Source organism: Anabrus simplex, chromosome 4 (assembly GCF_040414725.1).
Source record: "Anabrus simplex isolate iqAnaSimp1 chromosome 4, ASM4041472v1, whole genome shotgun sequence".
NCBI lineage: Eukaryota > Metazoa > Arthropoda > Insecta > Orthoptera > Tettigoniidae > Anabrus > Anabrus simplex.
Genome location: NC_090268.1, coordinates 130,096,881 through 130,122,959, shown reverse-complemented (window position 1 = coordinate 130,122,959; position 26,079 = coordinate 130,096,881). Strand labels below are relative to the sequence as shown.

Sequence of the window (26,079 nt, the reverse complement as noted above, 5' to 3'; positions counted from 1 at the left end):
TAAGGATGGGGCCCTGCTAATGATGAAGACGGCTGGCACACACCCCCAGCCTCTGAGCCCAACAAATTAACCAATTCAAATTAAAATCCCCAACCTGACCGGGAATCAAACTTGAGACCCCCTGGACCAAACACCAGAATGCTAACCATTCAGCCACGGAGCCGTACTAATGTTCTCTAATCAAAGTATATAAAACATTTACCTGTTCAGACCACCAGTTTAAATCTACTGGATAAAAGTAGGACTGTGCATCACCAGCATACATGCGAGATCTGCGTTTGTTGAAGCCCGACAGCATGGGATTTTTGACATCAAAGTCAGGTTGTTCACACAATGGCCAATACCTGTAGAGTCTGAAAAATTGTAAATATATCATTTGCTACTAGAACATGAATTTAGTTTAGAACCAGTCTGCCTCCTCCTCCTATCTGATGGTGCTTCTCTTTACATCTTCATTAAATTTACAAAGTACAGTTATCAGTTCCGACACTACCTAAAGCAGAGTTAAAAGAAAATTATTCACTTAACAGGTTTTCACTGAATATTAAAAATACTTCTGAAAGGAAGATTTTTTTTTTTTTGCTAGGGGCTTTACGTCACACCGACACAGATAGGTCTTATGGCGACGATGGGATAGGAAAGGCCTAGGAGTTGGAAGGAAGCGGCCGTGGCCTTAATTAAGGTACAGCCCCAGCATTTGCCTGGTGTGAAAATGGGAAACCACGGAAAACCATTTTCAGGGCTGCCGATAGTGGGATTCGAACCTACTATCTCCCGGATGCAAGCTCACAGCCGCACGCCTCTACGCGCACGGCCAACTCGCCCGGTTGGCTGAAAGGAAGAAATATGACTCAGAACTTCATAATATCACACATACAGTACTGTGTATCAGAATAGCTTGGAAACTTAATGATCAAAAACAATAAGCCATTGGAAGAAGTTTTATACTGTTAAACAAGAACGTTCTCTGATCTAGTTTCTTTCAGCCCTGTACAACACTCTTCATACATTTACATATTATGATAAGAATATTATAAAGTATATATGGGAAAAGAGAAATACAATTTTTAGGTATGAAAGAAGATGATAACGATGTCACCCATTCAGTCGAGTTAGAGCTCTCCAAGTTGTTTTGTTTCCTTTTCACTGCCGAGTTCTGATGACCAGGCGAGCCCTCTGGCCCAGGTTTTTTTTTTTTAAGGAAGAGGCACTTTCACAGATACATGTTTACTGATACAATTAATGGAATGCATATCGTCCCCTTAGCCCCGCAGCCCAATACGGGATCGGGGATGAAGTGAGATTATATTTTACACCATATCTGTACGGCCGGATGCCCTTCCCAATGCAAACCTCAGTTGAGAAGATAATAAATATGAAATGAATAATGGTGAATGAAACTGGGTAAGGAAGTGGAAGGAATCGGCAGTGGTTTATGAATAGGAACTGTCGCGGCATTTGCTTGGGAGTGCAAAAGGGAAAGCACAAACAAACAAAAAGAATCTTAGGTCAGCTGATGATGGGGTTCGAACCCACTCCCCTGCCGAGTGCAGAGCTTGGCTCCATAGACGTAGCATGTTAATACGCACGGCTACTCCGCTCAGTGGTACTATTACTGAAATATAATATAAAATTGTTGATCCAAGAACCGATATTTGTGGAAAAAATAATTTATCTGAGGAAGGGGGTGACAATTTCGCATGAGATTCATCATTACTACTCTATCTCGCACTTTCTTGTTGTTCAATATCACCACTTAGTTATTCTTCATCTTCATTATCAAAACATAGCACTCCAGAATCACTGTTTATGAGGAAACATTCAATTTCTTCGTCAACAGGAGATGACAATGTATAGTTCAAGATGTCATGATGGCTACACGTAAACGGGAAAGATGTTCCACTCCAACGAAGCTGAAATAACACCAGATCGCTCTCAAAACACGCGAAATGGAGTGGTATATCTGCCGTACAGAACTTCCTTAAGCATTTCCACGGAATCTCAAAGCATGACACTATATCGCGTACATTTGTAAGATCGGTGAAAGACACACTGCACCAAAACGTATATATAAGGGTTTGGCGGACGAGGCGCGGCGTACAATAACGTATATATACGGGTTTGGCAGTGATTGGGTTAATTATCCCAGGGTGAGTGCTGTAATAGTGTCTATCCAATATGTCCTCTGGCACCCAGGTCATCTTGTTCCCCTGGTTGCTCCGAGTTCTATTAACACAAATTTGCAAACAGCTGGTCCTTGTGATGAATGGTGTGAAAGTTTTGCTCATAGAGTATACATTTCAGAGGGCTTGGCAGACTGATATGTAATAGCTCCTTCTGGCTCAGTGAAGAAAGCAATGGTATACTACCTCACTCATTTCCTCACTATGCCTCTTCAGTGATACCAAGGCTTTCTACAATAGCTGATGGTGGAGCTATTAGGGATCCAACCACCATTCAGTTCGAGGGCTTAACATAAACACCATAAACTCAGAAGATACTTACTTGATAGCTGGTAGATGCCATATTGAAATCTCCCCACAGGTATGCAAACAAGCCAGCAGATTTCCTTTAGGTGACACTTGCATTTTGAAGATCATACTCTGGAAGAAATATATTATTGCCATCAAAAAGTCTATTAACTTTCAAGCATTTCAATTCTATGAAACAAAAATTATGTAACGTTCTGCAAAAATTAATCTAGGGTACATACTGTATATCGTAATGTCTAATTTCATGAAGTTGTTAAATTCCAGAATCCTTAACCCTCGTTATTTTGAAGTGTTATATTCCACTTAGAAATATAGATACATTATTTTCCTTTAGCGACTTTTAATATTTATTATCATTTTTCCATGTCCGAATTTGATTTTCTTTTTGATACCTGGTTTCTTCAACTCTGTGTTAAAGTTTACTACTTAACAAATGTTAACTAGCAGTGGTTATTAATTTAACTCTGTCCCCAGATGTTCAGCCATGGGAGAGCACATGGGTGATACTAACCGTAAGTTCACTAATATCAACCAAGACATGAAAATTCTCACAAAGTTATACAAAAAGGCCCCCTGCTCAATATTACAAAAAATTGTTTTATCCATCTGGAACAGTTTTTCACTCCTAACTTCAATCTAAATTAAATTTCAGAGAAATCAAACATTTTATCTGACCTTTTAATTCCTATCTTTAGTAATCATGTCTCAGATAAAAATAATTATTTCTTTTATAATCTCTTTAAATTCCCCTCTCAGCAGCAGTCTTTCTTTCCACTTCCTTCAGCCTCACCTTAGACACCCCTCCCCTCCTTCCCCTTCCCTTCCCCTCCTCTCCCTACTTGCTCCTTTGTTTACATTGCCTGCTTGTCAGTGCTTGTTCCTTACCCACTCCTTTGTTACATAGCCTGGCTACCTCCTCCAGCAAGTCAGTCATTACTAAGGTTAACGGATTGCTCCTCAAAGGTGCAACTTATCCTGTGAAGTTCAAGAATTCAAGGCCTTTTTCCACTATCACACAACTGTGGTGACGGCTCTTACCTGAGTTGGAAATCACGTTCCTTTCACAAAGGATGACAAATAATATTTTCCGGGTTAGGAAAAATGTGATCGTGCTAAGACGTAATAGCGAAAATTAATGACACGATAAGTGAGGTATTTTTATATACATTTACATATACATTTAATACGATGAGAATCAGAACTTCGAATTTACGACATGCTAAGCAGGAAAACATGTTAATGAGGAACACACTAACAAGGTTTCACAATATTTGAATTCTGGGTCTCTAATCTTTCATCACGTTACACACCACATGAAAATAATACTGTAGATGTACAGTTGGTTTCATTTTGTGGATGATGACCCTTCAAACAGTTCATACCTTCAAAGCCAGGGAAATATGGTATCAGACAGTACAAACAGTTATGCTTACAATCTTCAAGTGTACACAGGAAAAGCAAAAAATGTTCTGAGAGAAGTTAACTAAGGTCAAAGAGTTGTCCTGGACATGGTGAAGGACTTAGAGAGGACAGGTTGAAATATATGAGGATTGGGGCAAAAGTCATGGCAACTTTTTTTTTCCTTGTAGATATGTAAACGGATCACAAACGTATATGTCATGTGGAAGTTCTGCAGGCATAGCGTGTATGCAGAACAATAGATGGCTCTGTGATAGTTGGTAGTAGCGCAGCGAGGGCTGTGAAATCAGTCAGCTGGTGAGTGTCGTGCGAGATGGAAGTAACCCATGTTGAGCAGCACGCTCACATCAAAATAGCCGTTCTTCGAGGGCGTAATGCGATGGAATGTCACAGTGAATTAGTGGAAGCCCTTGGGAATAATGCCCTACCATACCGTACAGTAGCATGGTGGGTAGGAAAGTTTCAGCAAGGACGTGTGTCAACCAATGATAAGCAACGTTCGGGACGACCTGTCAGTGTGCGGACCGACATGGCATGTGCCGTCATCGAGCAGCTCCCAGATGAAGACAGACGATGGACGCCACTGGAGTTAAAGAGAGCAAGTGGCATTGAGAAACACACCGTCCACAGGATATTGTGTAATGAGCTGCAAATGCGCAAAATCGCATAACGGTGGGTACCTCATGCACTGACGGAAGTTCAAAGGTGGATGCGCTATACAAAATGCTCCGACCACCTTGCACGCTGGCAACAGGACGGAGATCAATTCTTGTCACAAATAATCGCCATCGATGAATTTTGGGCCAGGGCATACGAACCAGAACTGCAATGTCAGTCCGCAGAGTGGCGACATGCCGGATCACCAAGGAGGCAGAAGGTCCGTCAGAATCCTTCCCCAGTCAAACTGATGGTGATCGGCGCGTATGACGTCAGGGGTGTCATTGTTTGCCACTTTGTTCCACATGGCAGAACAGTGATTGCACAGTACTACAGGGACTTCCTGGTGCGATAGGTACGACGTGGCGTTCGGGAGAAATGTCCGGATCTTGTGGATAGTGCAATAATCCTGCACGACAATGCAAAACCACATAAAGCAGAGTGTGTAGGGCAGCTACTGCAACGTTGAGGATGGGAAGAGTTCGAGCACCCACCGTACTCTCCCGACATTTCGCCCTATGACTTTGATCTCATTCGAAAGATTAAAGAACCACTACGTGGTAGGCAGTTCGCAACACGAGAGGACATTGCTAATGCTGTGCACTAACAGGTGACCCGATTCACACATGGTGCGGCAAATGCTGAGGCAGATGATATTCAGCGCCTCCCACATCGTTAGCAGCGTGTGGTGTCAGTAGCACGGGACTACTTTGAGGGTCTTTAGGCCCAGGTTTGTCATGTCATCTTTATGTGTACTGTGTTGTCATTCTTTTGCACCGGGAAGGCCATTTGCCCTGTATACTACCGTGGTAAATTAGTGTGTTACGATATTTCAGTGCTATTCATTGTCCACACATGTAGTTAACACCTTGTCCTTTCGTCTGTATATGTCACATTTTCCAACCGGACTGGCATTTTCAAGAAAAAACATAGTTGCCATGACTTTTGCACGAACCCTCGTACTTTGTGACAACTTTTGCACTAGCCTAGAACTAGGAAGAAAATTGAATGATAACGCGTTAACCCTGCTACCAGGGACAATCAAAAAGAATAAACCAGAACTACCCAAGGAGATAACAGAAATAAAGGGCCAGGAAAAGTTTTTGTCAAGAAGTTTTCTTCAGTATCTGCTTTCCATGATTTGCAACTGTGGTGTCCTACTGTCCTAAAAAGAAAAAGAACATAAGCCTGCTAATCACAAACCACCCTCTATCACAGGTTGATACACACGACAAGACTGACTAAACCACTGATGATTTTTGATTACAATGGCACAAAATATGGTGATGACACTATGGACAAGTTAGTCAGAACATACACAACAAAGAGAATAACAAGGCGATGGCCAATGGTCATTTTTTTCAACATTACTGACATCAATACTGTGAATGCTTTCTACATATGGATTCATTTGAACATGGACCGGAACAGACAAAAAAGAATGTAAAAGGTTACTTCTCCTGGAACTTGGAAAATCATTGGTGAAGCAGAATACAGAAGACAGATTACCAATTCCAAAAAATCCAGCACTAACAGGGAGAGTAGTGAAGCATGGCCTGTGTGTTCATTGTTGTCGGTCAACAGACAGGAAGCATTCAAGTCACTCATCCAAATGTGTATGCTTTATCTGCCCCACACACTTGATTTTCATTAATCGTGCTCAGGGACGCAATGAAAAATCATAAAAGTGAATGTCATACTGATAGAAAAACCTATTAATTCAAGTAACAGGAGAGGCAAAATTTTAAGGCACTTGCTTATTTACAACTGTACCGTGTGTATTTATCATTCTACTCAATAAGTTATATTATTACATATGCAATATTGAAGATGCATTTGTGAACTAAATTCAAACATCGAATTCATACAAGAAGTTCTACTATTTCTAATTTTCAGGTCAACGTTGACCCCCGCGGTATTCAGTGTAACAAAAAAAAAAGTTTTGGATTTTTTGCAAACAAAATGGAATGTAACTGCAAGAACATACACAAATAATTGTCTATATTTCTCTGCTTCATGATTGAAAGTCATACTCAACCTTTCTTGGTCGTGAACGAAATGTTGGCACCCAACTCCACAAACTCCGTTGGGCTTGGAGCAAAGCCTCCTCTTCATCTGCAGTTAAGGCAAGGCGGTAGTATGGGTAGTCATTCAAGATACGCCAAGCCGACAGTCCCACACTGCTCCCATGTTCCTTAAATTTGAAGAAAATCCTTTTCAGTCCAAAAATATGTGAAGGACATAGTTGTACAGAAGAAAGTATTGGAAGTATTAATAGAGGCATCACAAGTCATACCAGTGTAACGCAGGCATCCTCAATCTGGTGCAATGACTTTTGGTGCTCTCGTCAAGCAAGAAAATAGTAACTGTGAGCACGAATGCTCCTGAGGGCCTTTCTTTCAATTCAAATGTTGTTGTACAAAGAGAATAACAGTGTTGACGTCCATGTATCATTTTACCATGTAACGACATAAAAGTTTAGTTATGCTACCAGTAGTCTAATCTTATCTACCATTCTACCATTTTGAAAAACTGATTCGGGTTTTGAGCTGATACCTATTCGTGACCTGCTGTGGTCTGGGCCATTAATGCATTGCGCTGCTGTTGCACCATGCATATACAGTTGAGACTAGTTTATATGTAACTCAGTTCTGTGTAATACTGTTCTATATGTAAATTTATTTTGGTCCCAGCAAAATAAGCTTAAAACATGTTAATTAAACCTCATTTATGTGTAATTTGGTGTGAAACTAATTTTTGTGAAATGTGGTTTATTTCTACATAACGAAATTAAACTAATGTCACAAATGAATGCATGTCCTCTTATCAAAACACAGGTGAGTAAGAAATGTGAAACATTAGATTTGGCAATGCTGGCAGTGGGAATTTTGGACTTATTGAAATATGTTGAGTTTGCAATTGAAAATTTGACTTAACATTTATTTCCCATGAACAATAATGAAAAGGAGGTTGGACAACATGTGAGGTATCATGTGCAGATATTAACTATTCACAATTTATAATCACTTTTTGATGTTTCTAAATTCTATTGAAATTGTAACCTTGAATGTAATCCGGATCTGATGGTCACCCACACTGGAGGATGGACGATTTATTATTTCTTTAATCAATCTCTCATCCAATTACCTTAAGTTCCTCTTCACAATACAACCCCGAGGCTCCAGCCACAAAGAGAAGGTTATGTGAAGGATGATAGCTAACGGCTGCCACTCCGTGGCGATAATGTGATGCAAAAGAAAAACTGTGGTTCTCTTGATACCCATCTGTAGGTGAAACTAGGTAGCAATTCAAATTGCCATTATAGTCAATTAGGATAACTTCATTTGACCTGAAAGAACAAAAAAGATTTTGTTACAAAATTTAATGACTTTCATTAAATTACTAGAATTATTATAAATTATTATTATTATATTATTATTCTTATTAAAAACAATGTGAGAAATATGCAAACGAAACTGATTGGTATCCTATAGCACTACAGACAATCTCAGAAAAATTGAAAACGGAAACAAAACAACTTCTTCCTCAGTCTTGGTGAAACTGTACAACAGGGTGCACCAGCCAAGACAGCTGCAGCATACTGCAGATACACACAGCTTGATGCTAGAGGCTTAGTTTGTTGCTTAGGATTATGAGTCATCATACCAACTGTTGACGTGATGCCTACTCGATTGCTCTGGATGGAACTGGTTCGTAGTGACAGTCAATAGGTCTAAATCATCAGGGGTGCATAATAAAGAACCTCCCTGGCAACTGAGCAGAGCATGGTACTCCCACCACGCCATTTCCACAATGTAAACATGTTTTCCATTAATATATAAGAATAAATTAACAAGAGGTCCACCTTTTCAATACAATATATCAAGTAAATGATATTACATAAGTCTTGGGACTAGTTTCAGCCACTTAGTGGCCATATTCAGCCAAATAAAAATTAAACAAATCAAGTGATAACTAAAATATATGTATACCAGACAAAGAGACAATGTTGTAAGAATAATGAAAACATTAAAATATATATAACAAAAGTTATGATCTTGTCACAATATGATGTCTTTAAGTTGACTTAGGACCTCAGGCAAAGAAGTAAATCTGGAAATGATAGCCAGAATTAGGAATGAATAAATATACAGGATAACTTCATTTGACCTGAAAGAACAAAAAAGATTTTGTTGCAAAATTTAATGACTGTCATTAAAACTGAAATGACTAGAATTATTATAATTTTACACTGATGTAGAGTAGCTATATTAATATGGTTAAAACCCGGAGCATGTAAAATGTTGCTATCCGACCAATCATTAATTACAGACCCAGCCCTTTATATAAAATTTCACAGTTCATCCAACATTTCCTCAAACGTTATTACCGTTTTTTATCTGGGAATTCCATTAAGAACACTAATGATCACAAGAGTGTCATCCACATATCTTGTCCAAAAAATAATAGTATTAAAGATGATGTTGTTATAAATTTTGGTGTGTTCCAAATGATTCAGATAGATTTCAGCCAGGATGCCTGATGCCGGCGATCCCATAGCTAACCCATTTCAGATAAAAAGAATTCTTTCTTCTATAATCTCTTTAAATTCCCCTCTCAACAGAAGTCTTCCTTTCCTCAACTTTCAGCCCCACCTTAGACACCCCTTCTCTCCTTCTCCCCTAATGGCATATTCACATTCAGCACACTTGTTTTATATAATAAACACAAAGAAATAAACATAAACAATTTTTTGTTACATAGTGTAATGTTTTCCATTGTTAGTGATGGCTGCTAATTTGTTTAGAGGTTCCAAGTTGAAGACAATGAATTCAATGCTTAAGATGGTTTATCGTGCTGCATTCGGTAATCACACCTATCTGTGTTGAATTCTGTGGGGGTGATGCCATGCCACATTTTATACATTTCAGCCAATGGCAGTGGCTGATGACACGAATGGTATGGAAACCTAATCATTTTTGAAGCCATTTCTTTTCAGTTTCAACTAAATCAGTTTATAACTGTTAGGTTCTTCAGTCCATCCATACTTATTTATGAAGAAATAAAATTTAAAAACACCTGATAAAGGAAACATATGATAACAGGATTCGTCATCCTCCTTTCCCCTCATCCAGCTCCTTCCAGGTCGGGGCATTTATGGCACTTCTCCACCTTCTCTCCTTCCACCACTCCTCTTCCATCGTTTTGTCACAGTTCAGGTTTCTTCTTGCACTCCTCTTTATCGAATCGATCCACCTTGTTTTAGGTCTTCCTCTTGCTCTCCTTCCCTCAAACTTTATCTCCATTGTCTCTTTTGGTATTATTTCCTCCTTCATCCTCTTTACATATCCAAACCATCTTAGTTTACTCCTATCAATTCTCTCACGTAAGTTTTCCATCCTACCTCATTTCTCACATCTTCATTTCTCAATATGTCCTTCCTTGTCTTTTCTACCATACTTCTTAAGTATTTCATTTCTCTGGCTTGAATTCTACCCTCTCCCTACTTGTCACTGTCCACGTCTTTGCTGCATAGGTTAATATGGGTGCATAATACATTTTGTACATTGTCTCTTTACACTTCCTTGGTACTTCCTTATTCCCGACAAGGTTTTTTACACTCTGGTAGAATGCATTGCTCTGTTGCACCTTCTTGCTAATCTCCATGTCCAGCCTTGTATTCTGCATTAATTCACTTCGTAGGTGTATGATGATGACGATGCTTGTTGTTTAAAGGGGCCTAACATCTAGGTCATCAGCCCCTAATGGTACAAAATGAGACGAAATGTAATGACAAATTAAAAGTCCAAAATCCTCCACTGACTAGAATTCAAAGCGTGAGGAAGAAGAATGAATGGATGGATGGATGGATATGAATTTAAAACAATCAGTGGATCCAACCCGCAGTGCCTCACATTCACAGAAACTGACATAAAACAATAGTATTACTGACCAAGGGACTGCTTCTATAGCATAATACTGAATTGATGACACTTGCAGTCTAAAGGGGTCCAAAATCCAAGTCATCGGCCCCTCATAATGGTACTTATCGTTAGGAAAGGAGAACCATGGCATTTGTAATGGTGCGGTACTAATCAAAAGTAGCGTAGACTCGCGGTATTCCACACAGTATGGTACTACTCACAGATAATGAAATTCGCACATGGAATACGGACCTATGGTGTTTCGCACATTGCGGCGCCATTTACAGGCAACGCAAACCTATGGTGTTCATCACATATGTGTACTAACCACAAGGACTAGCACTATCCCGTGGTGTTCCTCATATAGTGGGTACTAATCATAGGCAAGCCAGAACAATGGTGTCGCTCCTAAAGTGGTACTAACCATAGGTACTGTAAAAGCCGGCAACGCACACTGTTGCTACTAATCACAAACCTATTTCGTACCTAACATAGTAGTACTACACGCAAGTAAATGCGACCCATGGTGTTCCCCACGTGGTGGTACTAATCACAAGTAATTTCACGGTTCTAATACAATCATCCCTTGGTCGCCCCTTATGACAGGCAGGGGATATGGGTGTATTCTTCGTCTGCATCCCCCACCTACAGGGGGTTGTGTGTTTGGTCCGCAAGAGGTATTTTATTTCCCTCAAGTTGGGTGGCAAGCTGATTAGAAACCTCCTCTCCACCATCTGGGACGCGCCACGATGGAGTATCACCTCTCCCCCTGCTACGCCAGCGTAGTAGGTTTGTGGGTAGGTATATGAAACTGTCAACAACTTCAAGGCTTTGTCCACCAATTTTTACAATGTCTTTCCCTTGTCTTTCTCCTCTTGATATCACCATGGTCTTGCTTTCCTCTGCACTGATATTCATACCACATTTTTTAATTTTCTTGATCAGTGCATCAAGTTGTTCTTGTACTTCTTTGCCATTTGTTTCCAGACCAAAATATTGTCTGCAAATAGTAATAACTTTGTCTCCCTATTCCCATATGATAAAGGATTAGTTTCTAAATTTTATTTATTTATAAATTAGTGGTGTTCCAAATTTAAAATGAAAGAACTGATCAGCTCCTCAAAACTGAAAGAAGAACTTTTAGAACTTGCATAAATAAAAAGTACCAGGTTGAAGGAGTCTGGAGAATCCTCCCCAATGAAACTGTCTATCGAGAGATTGACCCAGTTACCAGCACAATGAAGAAGAAAGGAATCTCTTATTTCTTTCACATCTTACAATTACCAGAAAACAGGATTTTACAACAACTAGTGATGAGAAATCTGGGAAAGAAGACAGGAGGGCATTGATCACAAAAATTCAAGAGGATCTCAAAACAGCTGAACTCAAAATTACAGATGCAGAGAACAAGAATAAAATTACCACCCTTCTTAAGAATCACAAATTTTCAACTGAAATGATGCACAGAAGGCCTGTAGAGATTTCAGACAAATTAAGAACACTGCGAGCAGAACGAATGAAGAAGTGCTGGGCAGATAAGAAGAATCAAACAGTACAACCTTCAAAAAAAAAGTGTACATGGAAGACTCAAGTGGTCCAATGTGGCCAATAAAGTTAATAATAATAATAATAATAATAATAATAATAATAATAATAATAATAATAATAATAATAATAATAATAATAATAATAATAATAATAATAATAATTTTAAAAAATTAGTGGTGATGGACTGAAGAACCTCACAGTTATAAAAGGGTATGGAAAATGTTGCACAATTTATATTTTCTTGTAAAAGTAAACATATTTCTAGGGGCAGATTGGCGAGTCCCAGTCTTGGCAATGAACCAATCACTCTTCTACAAATAATGTGAGAGAAGATTTATACGATTTATCTTTTGAAATCATTTAATTTAATGTGGGGCTCCTCATTGTATAATTTTACTGATCAGCTTAAACTTATTATTTATGACAGGCAGACTGGAATTGATCATGGATCTTCTACACTACTGATCACAACATTCATTCCTATTTTCTTTCTGATGATGATGGGCTTTTGCCATGTCAAGAACACGAGGAAAAATTATTTGTTTCACAGAGACTTTGCTCCACATCCTCAGAAGAGAAAATACTTCTGTCCTCGAGGAAGACTGATGTTTTTAATTTGAGAATACTTTACCGTTGGTCTATTGTAAGTGGTACTCTCGTTTGTCACCATATGACTCAATGTGTGCTAGCCCTTCTATTGAGAGGTGACCACACCATCTTGACTCCAATTAAGATGTTTCCTGTTCAATATGTATACGTGAAAATAGCAATGTCATGAGATGAATCAAAGACAATGGAGGAATAATGTGACAGAAGAAATAAATAAAATAAAATGAAGTGCAATAGAAGTCTGACAAGGATAGAAGATTACAACAGAGATGAAGGTGGAAGAAAAGTGTGTAGAAGGAAAACAGATAAATGTGGGTGTCAGACAGGAGAGGAGGGAGGTCGTACTACAATGAAGTTGAAGACACCGAGTGAAAAAAAGTAAGAGTTAACAGAGTTAACAGAGGTTATGAAAGTAGGAGACATCGCCTACAGTGAACCATCTACAGATGAGGCGAGTATGAACATGAAAAAAAGAAAAAGATGCAAAATAAACAATATCGAAGGACAAGAAAGAGAACTACCAACATAAATCTTTCATGGCTGGTAACCACGTATTGCTTAACCTCATGCCATACTTTGACGGAACGTTCTGGCCAATGATTGAGAGTGTGAACATACGTTAATGGACACATTTGTCTTCAAGCATCATATTATATGGTTTACATACCACAGATTCAATGACAGTGTTTTGCAAATTTTGTAATTGCAGAGTTGCATGGGTGAGGAAGGACAGTATTGTAAAACATGTTAACAGTGAAGAACACGTAACAGAGTGACAAGAAAATTCTATCGGTGTCGCTGATCCATCTCAATCTCAAACAAAACAGACATCTATTACAGAGTGATTGGACACCTGCAAACACCGGAAAACTTCCAAAGATCACTTCTCAAAAAGAATAGGTAAGTGTTTACAAAAACAAACATCCCATCACCAAAGCTCAAAAATCAAGTAGTACAAGCATCGATTACCAAATTTTTGAATGAGGAGCTGGCATGTGTGAAAACTCTACACGATTTTCATTTGAACAGTGATTTTTCTTGTGGATTTGAGCATTTTAATTTGTTGTGGACCCTAACAAACAATGTTAACTGTGGACATATTTTAATATTAAAAAACTAATTTTCAGAAAATAGGTGCTAATTTTCTAGTCCCTTGTGAGCATAGTCACATAAACTGAATTTGTTTATCAATTCCATATCCTAGCACCTCAAAACAAGATTTAGGTAAGTTAGTGATGATGATGATGATGATCGTTGATCAAAGGGGCCTAACAGCTAGGTCATCGGCCCTAACGGTACAAGATGCAACAAAATTAAATGATCACTAAAACTTCAAAATACTAAATACTAAAATATAAAACGAATGATGATGAAAAAATGACCATGAATCGAAAACAATCTGTGGATCCAATTAACGATGCCTTCTTTTTTGAGATGATGCTTATTATAAGAAGGGGTCCAAAATACAGGTCACCAGCCCCTCATAATCATACTAATCACTAGTAAAGCAGAATCATGGTGTTTCTCCTATAGTGGTACTAACCACAGGTAATGTAGACTCATGGTGTTCCTCGCATGGTGGTATTAATCACAGTTAATGCAGACCCATGGTATGTTCCTCTCATAACGGTACTACTCTCAGGCAACACACACCCTTGGTGTTCCTCACATAGCGGTGCTAACCATGGGCAACAACCAAACCTGTGGTGTTCTTCATATATGGTAGGCTACAACTCATAGGTAACACAGGGGAACCGACACTTGACAGTGCAACATACAGCACCTTTTCTCACATGGACATTAGTCCATGCAGCTGAGTGTCCGCCCCCCCACCTCAGTGGGATACCCACGATGGTACTAACTACAGGCAACGCCCAGACCTGAGGTGTTCTTCACATAAAGGTACTACTTCTAGGTAAAATAAATCCATGGTGTTCCTCACATGGTGGTACTAATCACAAGTAACATCGACCCATGGTATTCCTCACATAATGGTACTAATCACAAGTAGCCTCATCGTTCTAATTTCATCATCCCTTGGTCGCCCCTTTTAGTTGCCTCTTACGACAGGCAGGGGATATCATGGGTGTATTCTTCATCTGTGTCCCCCACCCACAGGGGGTAGGTAAGTTATTATTGCTGACTGTAACATACCACTTTGGATTCTTTATTCTCGGCTGAAGAAATAAGATGCTGGCCAAAGGATTCTGAGCATTAGGAGATCTTGGATCTTGAAGTTCTTTTGGCTGAAAATGAACACAATAAAATATTAATATTTATGAATAGAAATGAGTTATTTGTTATGAATAACTCACAAGCCAAGAAGAATAACATGACATGTCAAAATTCCCTCATATCATACAGTATAAATATGGAGCTAACCATTTAATTTCATCAAACTAGAAATACACAAATAGACCATTCTAGCCACTACAACTAGCCAAAACTACCATTGCTTTGATCTAGTCTTAAAATAACCATGCTCTCTTTTCAGCAACTTCAACCAGGGTGAGAAAGTGCGTATACATTTCGCTCGGACTTCAATACAATAGAATGAAAAATCTTGAAAAAGGCTGATTATTTTCTTCAAAAGCAGGACAGCATTTTTAGAGAATCACTTCAAGTGTTTACGTAAGTGTATGGAGAAAAGTGAATGAACCAAAGAATGCCACAAGTGGTAATGACATTTTACAGTTAGCAGAAGATAGATCAGCCCTGGGCATTTGCTTGTGTTAGCAAACAATGATCACAACTATAAATGTTTAAATTCATACTTCCACATAGCAGAATACTAAACACCATATTCTTTTGGGTGTATGGCATATGAAATCTTCCAAACCTCAGAAGAAAAAACTATCCTCTTGAGATGGCGCTTTCCTTCCACAGATGTAAGTCAGCCTATGACTGTTCTAATAATTCTGAAAATCCATTAGCATAAACCCCATAAAATATGGCACAAGAAAGCTCAAAATATGTTTGTGTAATTGAAGGAATGCACGAACAAATGTCAGTCATTGGGTCAAACCCGGTCTTAACAAATGGGTTTCTAAGTAAGAAGTTTTTACAAATTTGGTACAGAGGAGCTATCAGATATGGGCAAAATGTTACATCTGAGTTCAGACAGTGAAATAAATCACATTCACTATCACCATCTTCGATGATGATTGATGATTGTTGTTTAAAGGGGCCTAACATCTAGGTCATCGGCCCCTAATGGTACGAAATGAGACGAAATGAAATGACATATTAAAAGTCTAAAATTCTCCACTGACCAGAATTCAAAAATGTGACAACGACGAATGAATGGATGGACATGAATTTAAAACAATCAGTGGTTGCGACCCGCAATGTCGCACAGGCACATAAACGGACGTGACAATATCGTATTACTGACCAAGGGACTACTGCTATAGCATAACACTGAATCGATTATGCGTGCAGTCAAAAGGGGGTCCTAAATCGAAGTTATCGGCCCCTCATAACGGTACTGATCGCTATCAAAATAGAACCATGGTAGCTGTCCTGTTACGGTACTAATCAAAAGTAGCAGAGACTTGCGGCATTCCACACATTATTGTACTACTCAGAGCATATGAAATTCGACATTTAATACAGACCTATGTTTTCCCACTTTGCGACGCCATTTACAGGCAACGCAAACCTATGGTGTTCATCACAGAAGAGTACTAACCACAGGGACCTCTCCCTATCCCGTGGTGTTCCTCATATAGTGGGTACTAATCATAGGCAAGGCAGAACCATGGTAGCTATCATCCCATGGTCCTGCTCATATGGTGGTACTATTCACAGGTACTGCAAAAGCCGACCGCGCGGTGCTCCTGTGTGCTACTAATCACAAACCAATTTCGTACCTAATGTAGTGGTACTACGCACAAGTAAAAGCAACCCTTGGTGTTCCCCGCGTGATGGCACGAATCAAAAGCAGTTTCATGGTTCCAATTTAAACATCCCTTGGTCGCCCCTTTTAGTCGCCTCTCACGACAGGCAGGGGATACCGTGGGTGTATTATTCGTCTGCCTCCCCCACCCACAGGGGGTGTGTGTTTGGTCCGCGAGAGGTATTTTATTTCCCTCAAGTCCGCCGGCAAGCCGGTTAGGACCCCCCTATCCGCCACCTGGGACGCGCCACGTGGGAGTATCACCTCTCCCCCTGCTACGCCTGCGTAGCAGGTTCGTGGATCACCATCTTCTTCCAGAACAACTCATTGCGAATGCTCCCTAACTATCGTTCAGTTTACTGGACATGAAGTCCCTTCCCATAGTCTCTAATAACCTATGGATCTGTTCCTCTTCTTCAGTGCTCATATTTAGACCAACACTGAACAGATCTGCGTATAACTAATAATATACCACTACATCAAGAAGGCAAGCTCTTTGGAATGAATCAGATCACTACACTACAAGGAATCCCACAAAGCCAAAGTGACTGGGTTGGAAAACAACTGTTTCTGTAACTTAAACAATCCAAGTACAACTTACATCAATGATTGCAATAGAGAATAGACAAGTTCATTGGAAGGTACCAAGGAGGACAGACAGGTGTTGCGACCAGAGAATTGCAATGCATCCTGCCATCCATTAATGTGGTGCGAACGGGCTTAAGCAAGCCTCGAACCCACAACCTCTGAGAAAGAGGTCGTGGAAAATGTCATTAAATTTAGGAAAAGTGTATCCCAGAAACGTCAAGAAAGAGAGACTAGGTCAGACAATCTTGCCATATGATTTAGAGATTTAGAGGGACTTTCACCATAATCTATCATATCACAGGAAAGAGAGACTTCGACTACAAACAGTTCAGGAGTAAAGACAGGCTTTTTCTGCCATAAGTCATTCACAAATAGAACATTGAAACACTTTGCTAGTTCCTGTGAAGATCTGCATGCTTAATCTTTTATGGAGACAGTCTAAAGATATAGTCTTAGTTCGAAGTGAAATTAGAACAGTGTACCTCTAAATTGGAGATACAGTTAATGGGACACAGTACACCTACTAGCTTTCCAGCAATAGTGCATGAAAGCTATATATCATATCAGAGGGTGAAGAATTCCTAGGACATTCCCATCATCTCATAAGTTTGTGAGCTGAGGACCAGAGTTCGATCCCGAAGAACTCCAATCAGGCAGCTAGTAGCATCATCAAGGAGGAACACATTTCAAGAGAGGGCCTGGAATTCAAGAAAGTAGAGCAAAGAAGGAAACCAACTCTCTCCAAGCTAAGTATCAGATTAATTTCAGAGACTTGAGAACTTGTACAAAAATAGAGACGCTTCTTCTAATCTTAGTGTAGTTCAGCATAGTGAAGTGATACAGGAAGCACAGGCTGAGGAGAGTTATAATTTTAATGCTGTTCATAATTTTAATACAATTAATGAATAATAAGGGATGGTGATTTAATTGTGTAAAATTTATGTAAGTCATCTCACCTAAGTACTCTAGCCTAGTAACGAACCCAAGTCCTCAGCCTGTCTGCCCCTTAGCATCACAACACAGGGAGATAATATGAAATATCTTAAAGTTTTAAGTACTCAGTCAAAAATAAACGTGTGCAACCCCTCAAGATTCAACTGTTTTAAAAGTAACTAAGAAACTGATCATCATCATCATCATCACCACCACAACCACCACCACAACCACCACCACCACCACCACCACCACGAGATTCTTCTCTCCTGAGAAATGAAAGAGAGCCTGAATATTTTCAAGGCCTACTTCTCTAAGTCTGAAACACAACCATTTCCTCATATTAGCAGCACTCGTTATAGTACTCAAATTTCCTTCCAAGGATTATATTTCTTTTTTAAAAAAACACTGCAATCTGAGGAAGTAATTACAGAAGAGAACGTTTTTTGTGGACTCTGCTCCTGAATTGAAGATGCTCTTTTTCATGTTCATGAGAACAAACCCTTCACAAATGCTTCTTCACAATGCAGTTATGAACACTGACTGACTGACTGAGAATGATGCCATCACAATCCCAATAGACTGTTGCTTTGCTTCAAACTAAAAGCCTCAAGAAATTGTTTGACACATTTTCCTCAATAACACAACCCAGCATTTTCAAACTTTCTCTATGCAGCAAGAGGTGTGATAGGTGATCTTAACTAATTTTGGGTCGCTGAACATGAATCCGTTGTCCGTTTCTACGTATCACATCACGTTTTCTCGCAATAGGTATATCAAAATAAGAGATAGCCCTGAATATTGCGTATAAAAAGTACTGAAAAATGTTGATAATTTTGGAAATATTTCTAATTTTTTGTATTATTATATATATTTTGAAATAGTTGAATAATGTCTTGAATTATTATATACAATGAATAATTATTGAGTATGAAATGATAATGAACTATGATTTACACAAAACACATAAACAACTCTGAGGCAATGAAAGCAATTTATTTTGACAACTGAACGTGATTTACAAGCAAACAATATAACTTTTATTCAGTATCTTTATGAATTCATAAACTGACCAAAATAAACTTTAACAGTCCTAGATGTCCCCTTGGAATGAACGCTTGGCTGCCCAGCGTCTGACTGCATCAAGTTTGTCTTCACTTTTCAAACATCAACCGTAGTCGGCCATCATTGGTTCATCCCACCTCCCCTGGTATCTTCTTTCTGCCTCCTTGATGTCCTGGTGGAACCTCTCTCCCATCTCTTCACTAACAGCCCCAAGATTTTCCAGAAAGTGATTGAGATGAGAATGAAGAAAGTGCAGCTTCAGACTCATTCTACACCCCAACTCTTTCATATCATCCAACATCGTTTTCACTATTGTTTTGTATTGTTCATCCTTTACATTTCCTAGGAACTTTATTATGACGTCTCTTATTGAATTCCATGCAACAAGTTCCACGGCATTCATCGTCTGTTCAAAGTTTCTGTCTTTCAGAAGCTTTCTAATTTGTGGTCTATTAAAAATGCATTCCTTGACTTTTGCATCAGATAAATGTGGAAATTTGCTTGCAGTGTACTTGAAACGGGGGCTACTTTTGTCCAAGGCCTTAATGAACTGCTTCATGATTCCCAGTTTAATGTGTAGTGGTGGCAAAATAATTTTTTGTGGCTCAACTAAGGCATCATTTGTAACATTTTTCACACCAGGTATCGAAACTTGTTTCTTGGACCAGGAAGGTGTAGACCAGTGTTTGTCCCTAGCTCTGCTGTCCCATTCACATAAATAACAAGGGAATTTAGTGTAGCCTGCCTGTTGTCCTAATAGAATACCACATACCTTCAAGTCACTATACACATCCCTTTGGTGCTTATGATATTTGATTTTATCTAAAACAATTTGCATTGTGATATCATTTTCTTTTAGTGAAATGGAATGTGCCACAGGAATCGAAGCTAGAATGTTTCTGTTATGAAGTAGTACAGCCTTTAAGCAAACCACAGCCATTCTAACTACAGCCGATTTGCTGTTATCACAAAGCAGCACTGTGCTGCAATGACACATTTTCAGACAGTAAATGGCAAATAACATGAAAACTAGATGTGATAAATAGAACCAATGACATTTCTGAAATCAGGAGACCTTATTTAGTTAAAATCGCGTATCAGATGCTTTGCCGCAAAAATCATGCTGGGTAGTGTAATAAGTTAGTGTGATCTTACATTCAAAGTATTATATTTATTCATATTTTACTTCCTCTGACAGTGGTGAACAAGAAATTGACATCCACAATTTTGTAAGGAAAGAGCTCCTTTCAAATGACCCTTCTTTGTTTTCCATGCTACCCAAACTTATCAGGAACAGAGACTGAATATACTATCTTGTTAATGCTCACTTCATTATTACAGTTCATAGTTCAAGGCTGTACATTTCTTGATTTTAACAAATTAGGATACTGCATCAGCTTCTTGAACTGTCACAGTTGTTAATGGACAGCCACAAAATGGTAATTCAACAGACTACCTTCTTTAATAATTTCAACAAAAAATATTAATCATATTGCCTCTGTCACCATGTACAGGCTGGATATCTCTTGGCAATCTATGGCTAAATTTTAATTTTTATACGATAAACACCAAATGTGACATCAGAGATACCTGATATCCCAACATTATATGAAATGGAGTGTCGAATGGACTTTATTCTGCCCTTCAAAAATCCCACTACCTATGTCCAGTTTGAACACACAACATTGGAATCCAGAGGCAAACACACTACCACTGATGTACAAAGGGAGCTAATAATTCCAACCATATTATACAACAATTGATGGTACCAGTAAACAGTACTGTTTTCTATTTGTTTTGCATCACGCTGATACATGTAAGCAATAAATAAGCCCTTTTGGACAGATAGACTTACTTTCATAACACCGGGATATCCTTCATTTTATTGTAACAAAAGAAGATTGTTCCCTCAAGTGATACAGCATTGACAGGCACATCAACAATTAATCAATTTTATATTCATCAATACTATGATATTTTCTTGTAATACATATTTTACTATGACCCATGATTGGACTATTAATAGACAATGACTTCTTACCTCATCTTTTTTGTCGAAACAAGTGCAGTTTTGAAATCATTTTAAGTGTTGTTAATCTTGTGACCTACTGTTTTTATTCAAATCCACTTGACCATTTATCAAATGTCTAATGTGTAAGAATTTTAATGTGTACACTAGTGTATTTTATGTGTTTGTATTTGCAGCCTTAACTGAGGACGTTTACCCCCCACTCCCCCTTTGTTTGTGACGTCACTATGTCCTAATGTTAATTTTATGATTAATAGCTGAGGATGACTGCTAGGTATGGTCGAAACTAGTACTGTTTGAGAGTAAACTGTAATGATTAGGTGGATAATAAACTAAAGTTTTCGTAAAAAGTAAGTCACACTGATACAGGCAGATCTTACGGTGACAATGAGATAGGAAAGGGCTAGAACTGGGAAGTAACCATGGCTTTAATTAAAGTAAAATCCAAAAATTTGCCTGAAACTGTAATGATTAGGTGGATAAAAAACTAAAGATTTTGTAAAAAGTAAGTCACACTGATAAAGACACATCATATAGTGACAATGAGAAAGGAAAGGGCTAGAACTGGGAAGGAAGCAACCATGGCCTTAATTAAGGTAAAACCCAAAATTTTGCCTGGAGTAAAAATGGGAAACCACAGAAAAACATCTTCAGGGTTGCTGACAGCGGGCTTCGAACCCACCATCTCCTGAATGCAAGCTCACAGGTACATGACTCGAACCGTGTAGCCAACACGTTCAGTGATGCCAGTATTCACAGTCATGTTTTTAATAGATACTGTATCTAGTATACGACTGAGGATGCTAGCAACCAAAATTCTTTACTCAACATATTCTATCTGCTCTTTGATTCACATGCACATCAAAGTATAATGACTCTATCTTCCATATCTAACATGTTGCATGGGTCATCAGTGCACAGACCGGTTTGATTCAGCTCTCCATGCCACTCTATCCCATGCTGTAATCTTTTACAAGTTCTTTTTTATAGTGTTCTAAGTGTTATATTCATGTCTGACAGACTGAAAATCTTGTGAGTTATATTAAACTAACCTTTTCATTTCCATGTAACTACTACATCTACTCTATCTGTTTGTCACATTGATGCTTTGGTCTACCACTAATGTTCTTACCGCCTACACTTCCCTCAAAAACTAACTTAAGATGTGTCTTAAGAGTGTACTATCATTCTAGCTCTTCTTCTGGTCAAATTTCACCAAATCATTCTCCTTTAACCAATTTGATTCGGTATCTCTTCATTCATGAATTGATTTAACCATCTCAATTTCAGCATTCTTCTGTAAAACCACATTTCAAACAACATATTTCTAATTTGTACATTAATGTTCGAAGTGAGAAAATTTCTTTTGTTAAAAAAGGTCCTGTGAAGAGTAAGTGATGGTATGCATTTTATCTCCTCCTTACTTCTGCCACTGTTAGTTAGTTTACTACTTAAATAATCAGTAAGAAGCAAGATCTACTTAAATAATAACATTTTGGAAAGAGTAAACTATCTTTCTTTCAAGAACTGGATATACCCAAGAAAATCTCCAAATTCAACAGATGTTTGGGAATCATCAATAACGTTTTCAGACCATCATTAGTTCAAAAACACACAACCCGTACAAGAATCTACAAAACCTTGGCAAGAACTGTACTTTGCTATGGAAGTGAAGCGTGGACCCTGAGGGAACACGATGAGAGAAGAATAACTACAGTTGAAATGAAATACATGTGGCGAACAGCAGGAGTCACTAAATGGGAATGTGTAAAAAAAATACAGATGTGCTGAATGATCTTAAAAGCAGACCTATATTGGAATACATCAATGAATACCAGAGAAATTGGCTAGATCACCTAAACAGGATGGACACAAGCAGGATCCCCAAAGCAGTCATGAACTACTGCTCCGGTGGGAAGAGATCTCTGGGACGCCCTAAGAAGAGATGGCGTGAAAATGCAAATCTTTTGTATAGACCAAAAGACAGAAATATCCTATCAAAAGCTAGTAAAACAGAGAAAAGAAACTACCCAAGTCTTAAGAAGAATAAAAAGACAACATCATAAGGACACCCTGCAGTTAATTGAAGAACAGTTCAGTAAAACTAAATCAAGGGACTACTACAAAACCTTCAGAAAGCAGATCCAAAAATATGAACCCCCGACCCTACTGATGAAGGATGAAGATGGTAAGCTGGCCCATAACAATAAAGACAATGCAGAAATTCTGGCTAAACATTTCAACAAGCTTTTAAATTGTGAGGAACCTACAGAACTCCTTCATTTGGACACCAACACCCCGATAAAAACATCACCAGAAAACATCAATCCCCCCACAATAAAGGAAGTCTACCAAGCTCTGAATAAATTAAAAAACTACAAAGCGCCAGGAGAAGATCAGACCTTTGCGGAAATCTGGAAATATGCAGGAACCTCAGCAAAAGTTGCCCTCCATCAACAACTTGTCTCTATCTGGATTAAAGAAGAACTACCAGAACACTGGACAACAGCCCTCATTCATCCTCTGCACAAAAAAGGGGACAAAACCGACCCTAATAACTACAGGGGAATCTCGCTCCTAGACATAACATACAAAATATTTTCAATAATCATCCTTAATAGGATAAGTTTACAACTTGAGAAAGAACTAGGAGAATATCAAGGAGGTTTCAGACCCTGGAGGAGCTGTCCTGATCAGATCATGAGTCTTAAGTTGATAATGGACTTTAACAGGAGAAGAAACAGAGATATGGTGATAACATTTGTAGATTTCAAGAAAGATTATGATTGCATCCATAGAGAATCTCTGTTTAAAATTTTAAGACACCTTGGACTACACCCCAAATTAATAAACATGATAAAATTGACTCTCACCAATACCAAGTCAAAAGTGAAGTTTAGGGGTGAAACATCAGAGACATTTGAAATTAAAACGGGACTACGGCAGGGAGATGGGCTCTCACCACTATTATTTAACTGTGCTCTAGAAATGGTAATGAGGGAATGGTTTAGAAAATGCCCCCCCCAAAATAAAGATTGGCCGAAAAATCAAAACAAATTGCCTGGGTTTTGCTGACGATTTAGCATTACTAGCAGTGGACATAAAAGAAGCAAAAACCCAGATATCAGAACTTCAAAACATTGCAAATAAAATTGGCCTCAAAATATCATTTGAAAAAACAGAAATTATGCCCCAAAAACCAACACAGCTAAAAGAAGTCACCATAAATGGTAATAAAACCAAAATAGTAACTCAGTTTAAATATCTTGGAGAAGTAATAACACATAACTTAAATGAAAAAATCTCAATCCAAGTAAGAACAAATAGATTAGCTAAAGCACAAAAATTAACATGGGATATCTACAAAAAGAAATGTCTATCAATAAATACAAAAATAAAACACTACAACACAGTTATAAAACCGGAAGCTACATATGCAGCAGAAACACTCTTTTACCTGAATAAACAATCAAAGACTGACAGACTTCAGAAAATTGAAAGGAGGATTGGAAGAACCTGTATCAACAAAAAATATCAGAAAGATGGACAGTGGCGGTTAATACCTAACAAAGTCGTGTACAAAGAGCTAGAACCCATTACAGATACTATGCGTAAGAGGAGACTGGGATTCTTTGGACATATCATGAGGATGCAGGACTCGAGACTTCTGAAACAACTAGTACAACACAATCTCGTCTCAAAAAATACCACAACAGGATGTAAATGGATCAGAGAAGTAAGAGAGGATCTGAAGGAAATAGGCCTTACAACAGAAGACACCAAAAATAAGATAAAATTGAATACAAAACTGAAGAATACAAACCTCCGCTTTACCCTTACACAAAACAAACCAACAACACGCACATTTTCAACTGAGGAAAGGGCACGAAGATCGGAGCGTCTGAAGAAGTACTGGGAGGACCGCAAAGCCCGAACAATCCCTTCAAAGAGACCTGAACGACGGACTGACTAAAGTGATCCTATGTGGTCATAAAAGAAGAAGAAGAAGACCGTAACAGTTCTTCTATAGGACTAATACATGAAAAGATGATGATGAAATAAAAACATTCATCTACATCCTTTTAGACTTCACTTCCTATCTAATATTCCTTGCATCACCTGACTTCTTCCAAAGGGTACTGCTATAGAATTCTAATTCATTCACTGTTAGTATTTTGCAGAATGTTGTTATCAAGCCACAAGTACCCTGATTGTAAATTAGTTAACTTCATCCAGTGAATAGTGTGTCTGACTCCTTGGCTGAACGGTCAACATTGAAGCCTTTGATTCAGAGTGTCCGGGGCTCGATTCCCAGCCAGGTCGGTTATTTTAATCATGACTGATTAATTCTTCTGGCTCAGGAACTTGTTGTTTGTGCTTGTCTCAACACCCTCCTCTTCATATTCAGAAAACATACCTCACTACCAACCACCACAGAAACACGCAATAAGGCTCCTTACACACGATCCACTTGCTTTACACTCCATGCCACTCCACTTCTCATACACTCTGTTTTTGCTTGCTGCCCACTTCCGGCAACTTGCTGGCAACTTCTAGTCCTCACCACATCTTTTGTGTCTCAATTTGACTTTGGACCATGGACGCGAATGTTATCCTTGGGATTTATGTTCTTACGAAAAGAAGGCTGAGGAGAAAGAAGAGTACTAGTGTTCATTGGGTCCACCCATTGAATTTATATCACCTAGAACGAGGAGCTCATTGTTTTCTTCCAAAAACATCCAAAAAATGTTCTTTAATTACTTTTGTATGAGTGGGAATTTGTTTGATGAATTGTCGTCAAATCTTGAAGCAAGTTTACAGCGCCAGGACACCAACATGAGAAAATGTATTCCACCGATATTTCAAGACAAAAACTTCAAACTTGTGATGCACACAATGTTCACTGTCTGAACAACT

General features: G+C 38.6%; 1 protein-coding gene across 1 annotated transcript in view; it reads right to left on the bottom strand.

The window, feature by feature from the left end:
* The window catches only part of LOC136871696 (NBAS subunit of NRZ tethering complex), a 297,103-nt gene that overhangs the window by 238,802 nt on the left and 32,222 nt on the right, over positions 1-26,079 (bottom strand). The window contains exons 5-9 of the mRNA XM_068227188.1: positions 14,804-14,895; positions 7,716-7,917; positions 6,607-6,762; positions 2,506-2,603; positions 203-353 (exon numbers count right to left, since the gene is read on the bottom strand). Of these exons, the coding sequence (XP_068083289.1) occupies positions 203-353; positions 2,506-2,603; positions 6,607-6,762; positions 7,716-7,917; positions 14,804-14,895 (699 nt within the window). The remainder of the gene's footprint in view (positions 1-202; positions 354-2,505; positions 2,604-6,606; positions 6,763-7,715; positions 7,918-14,803; positions 14,896-26,079) is intronic.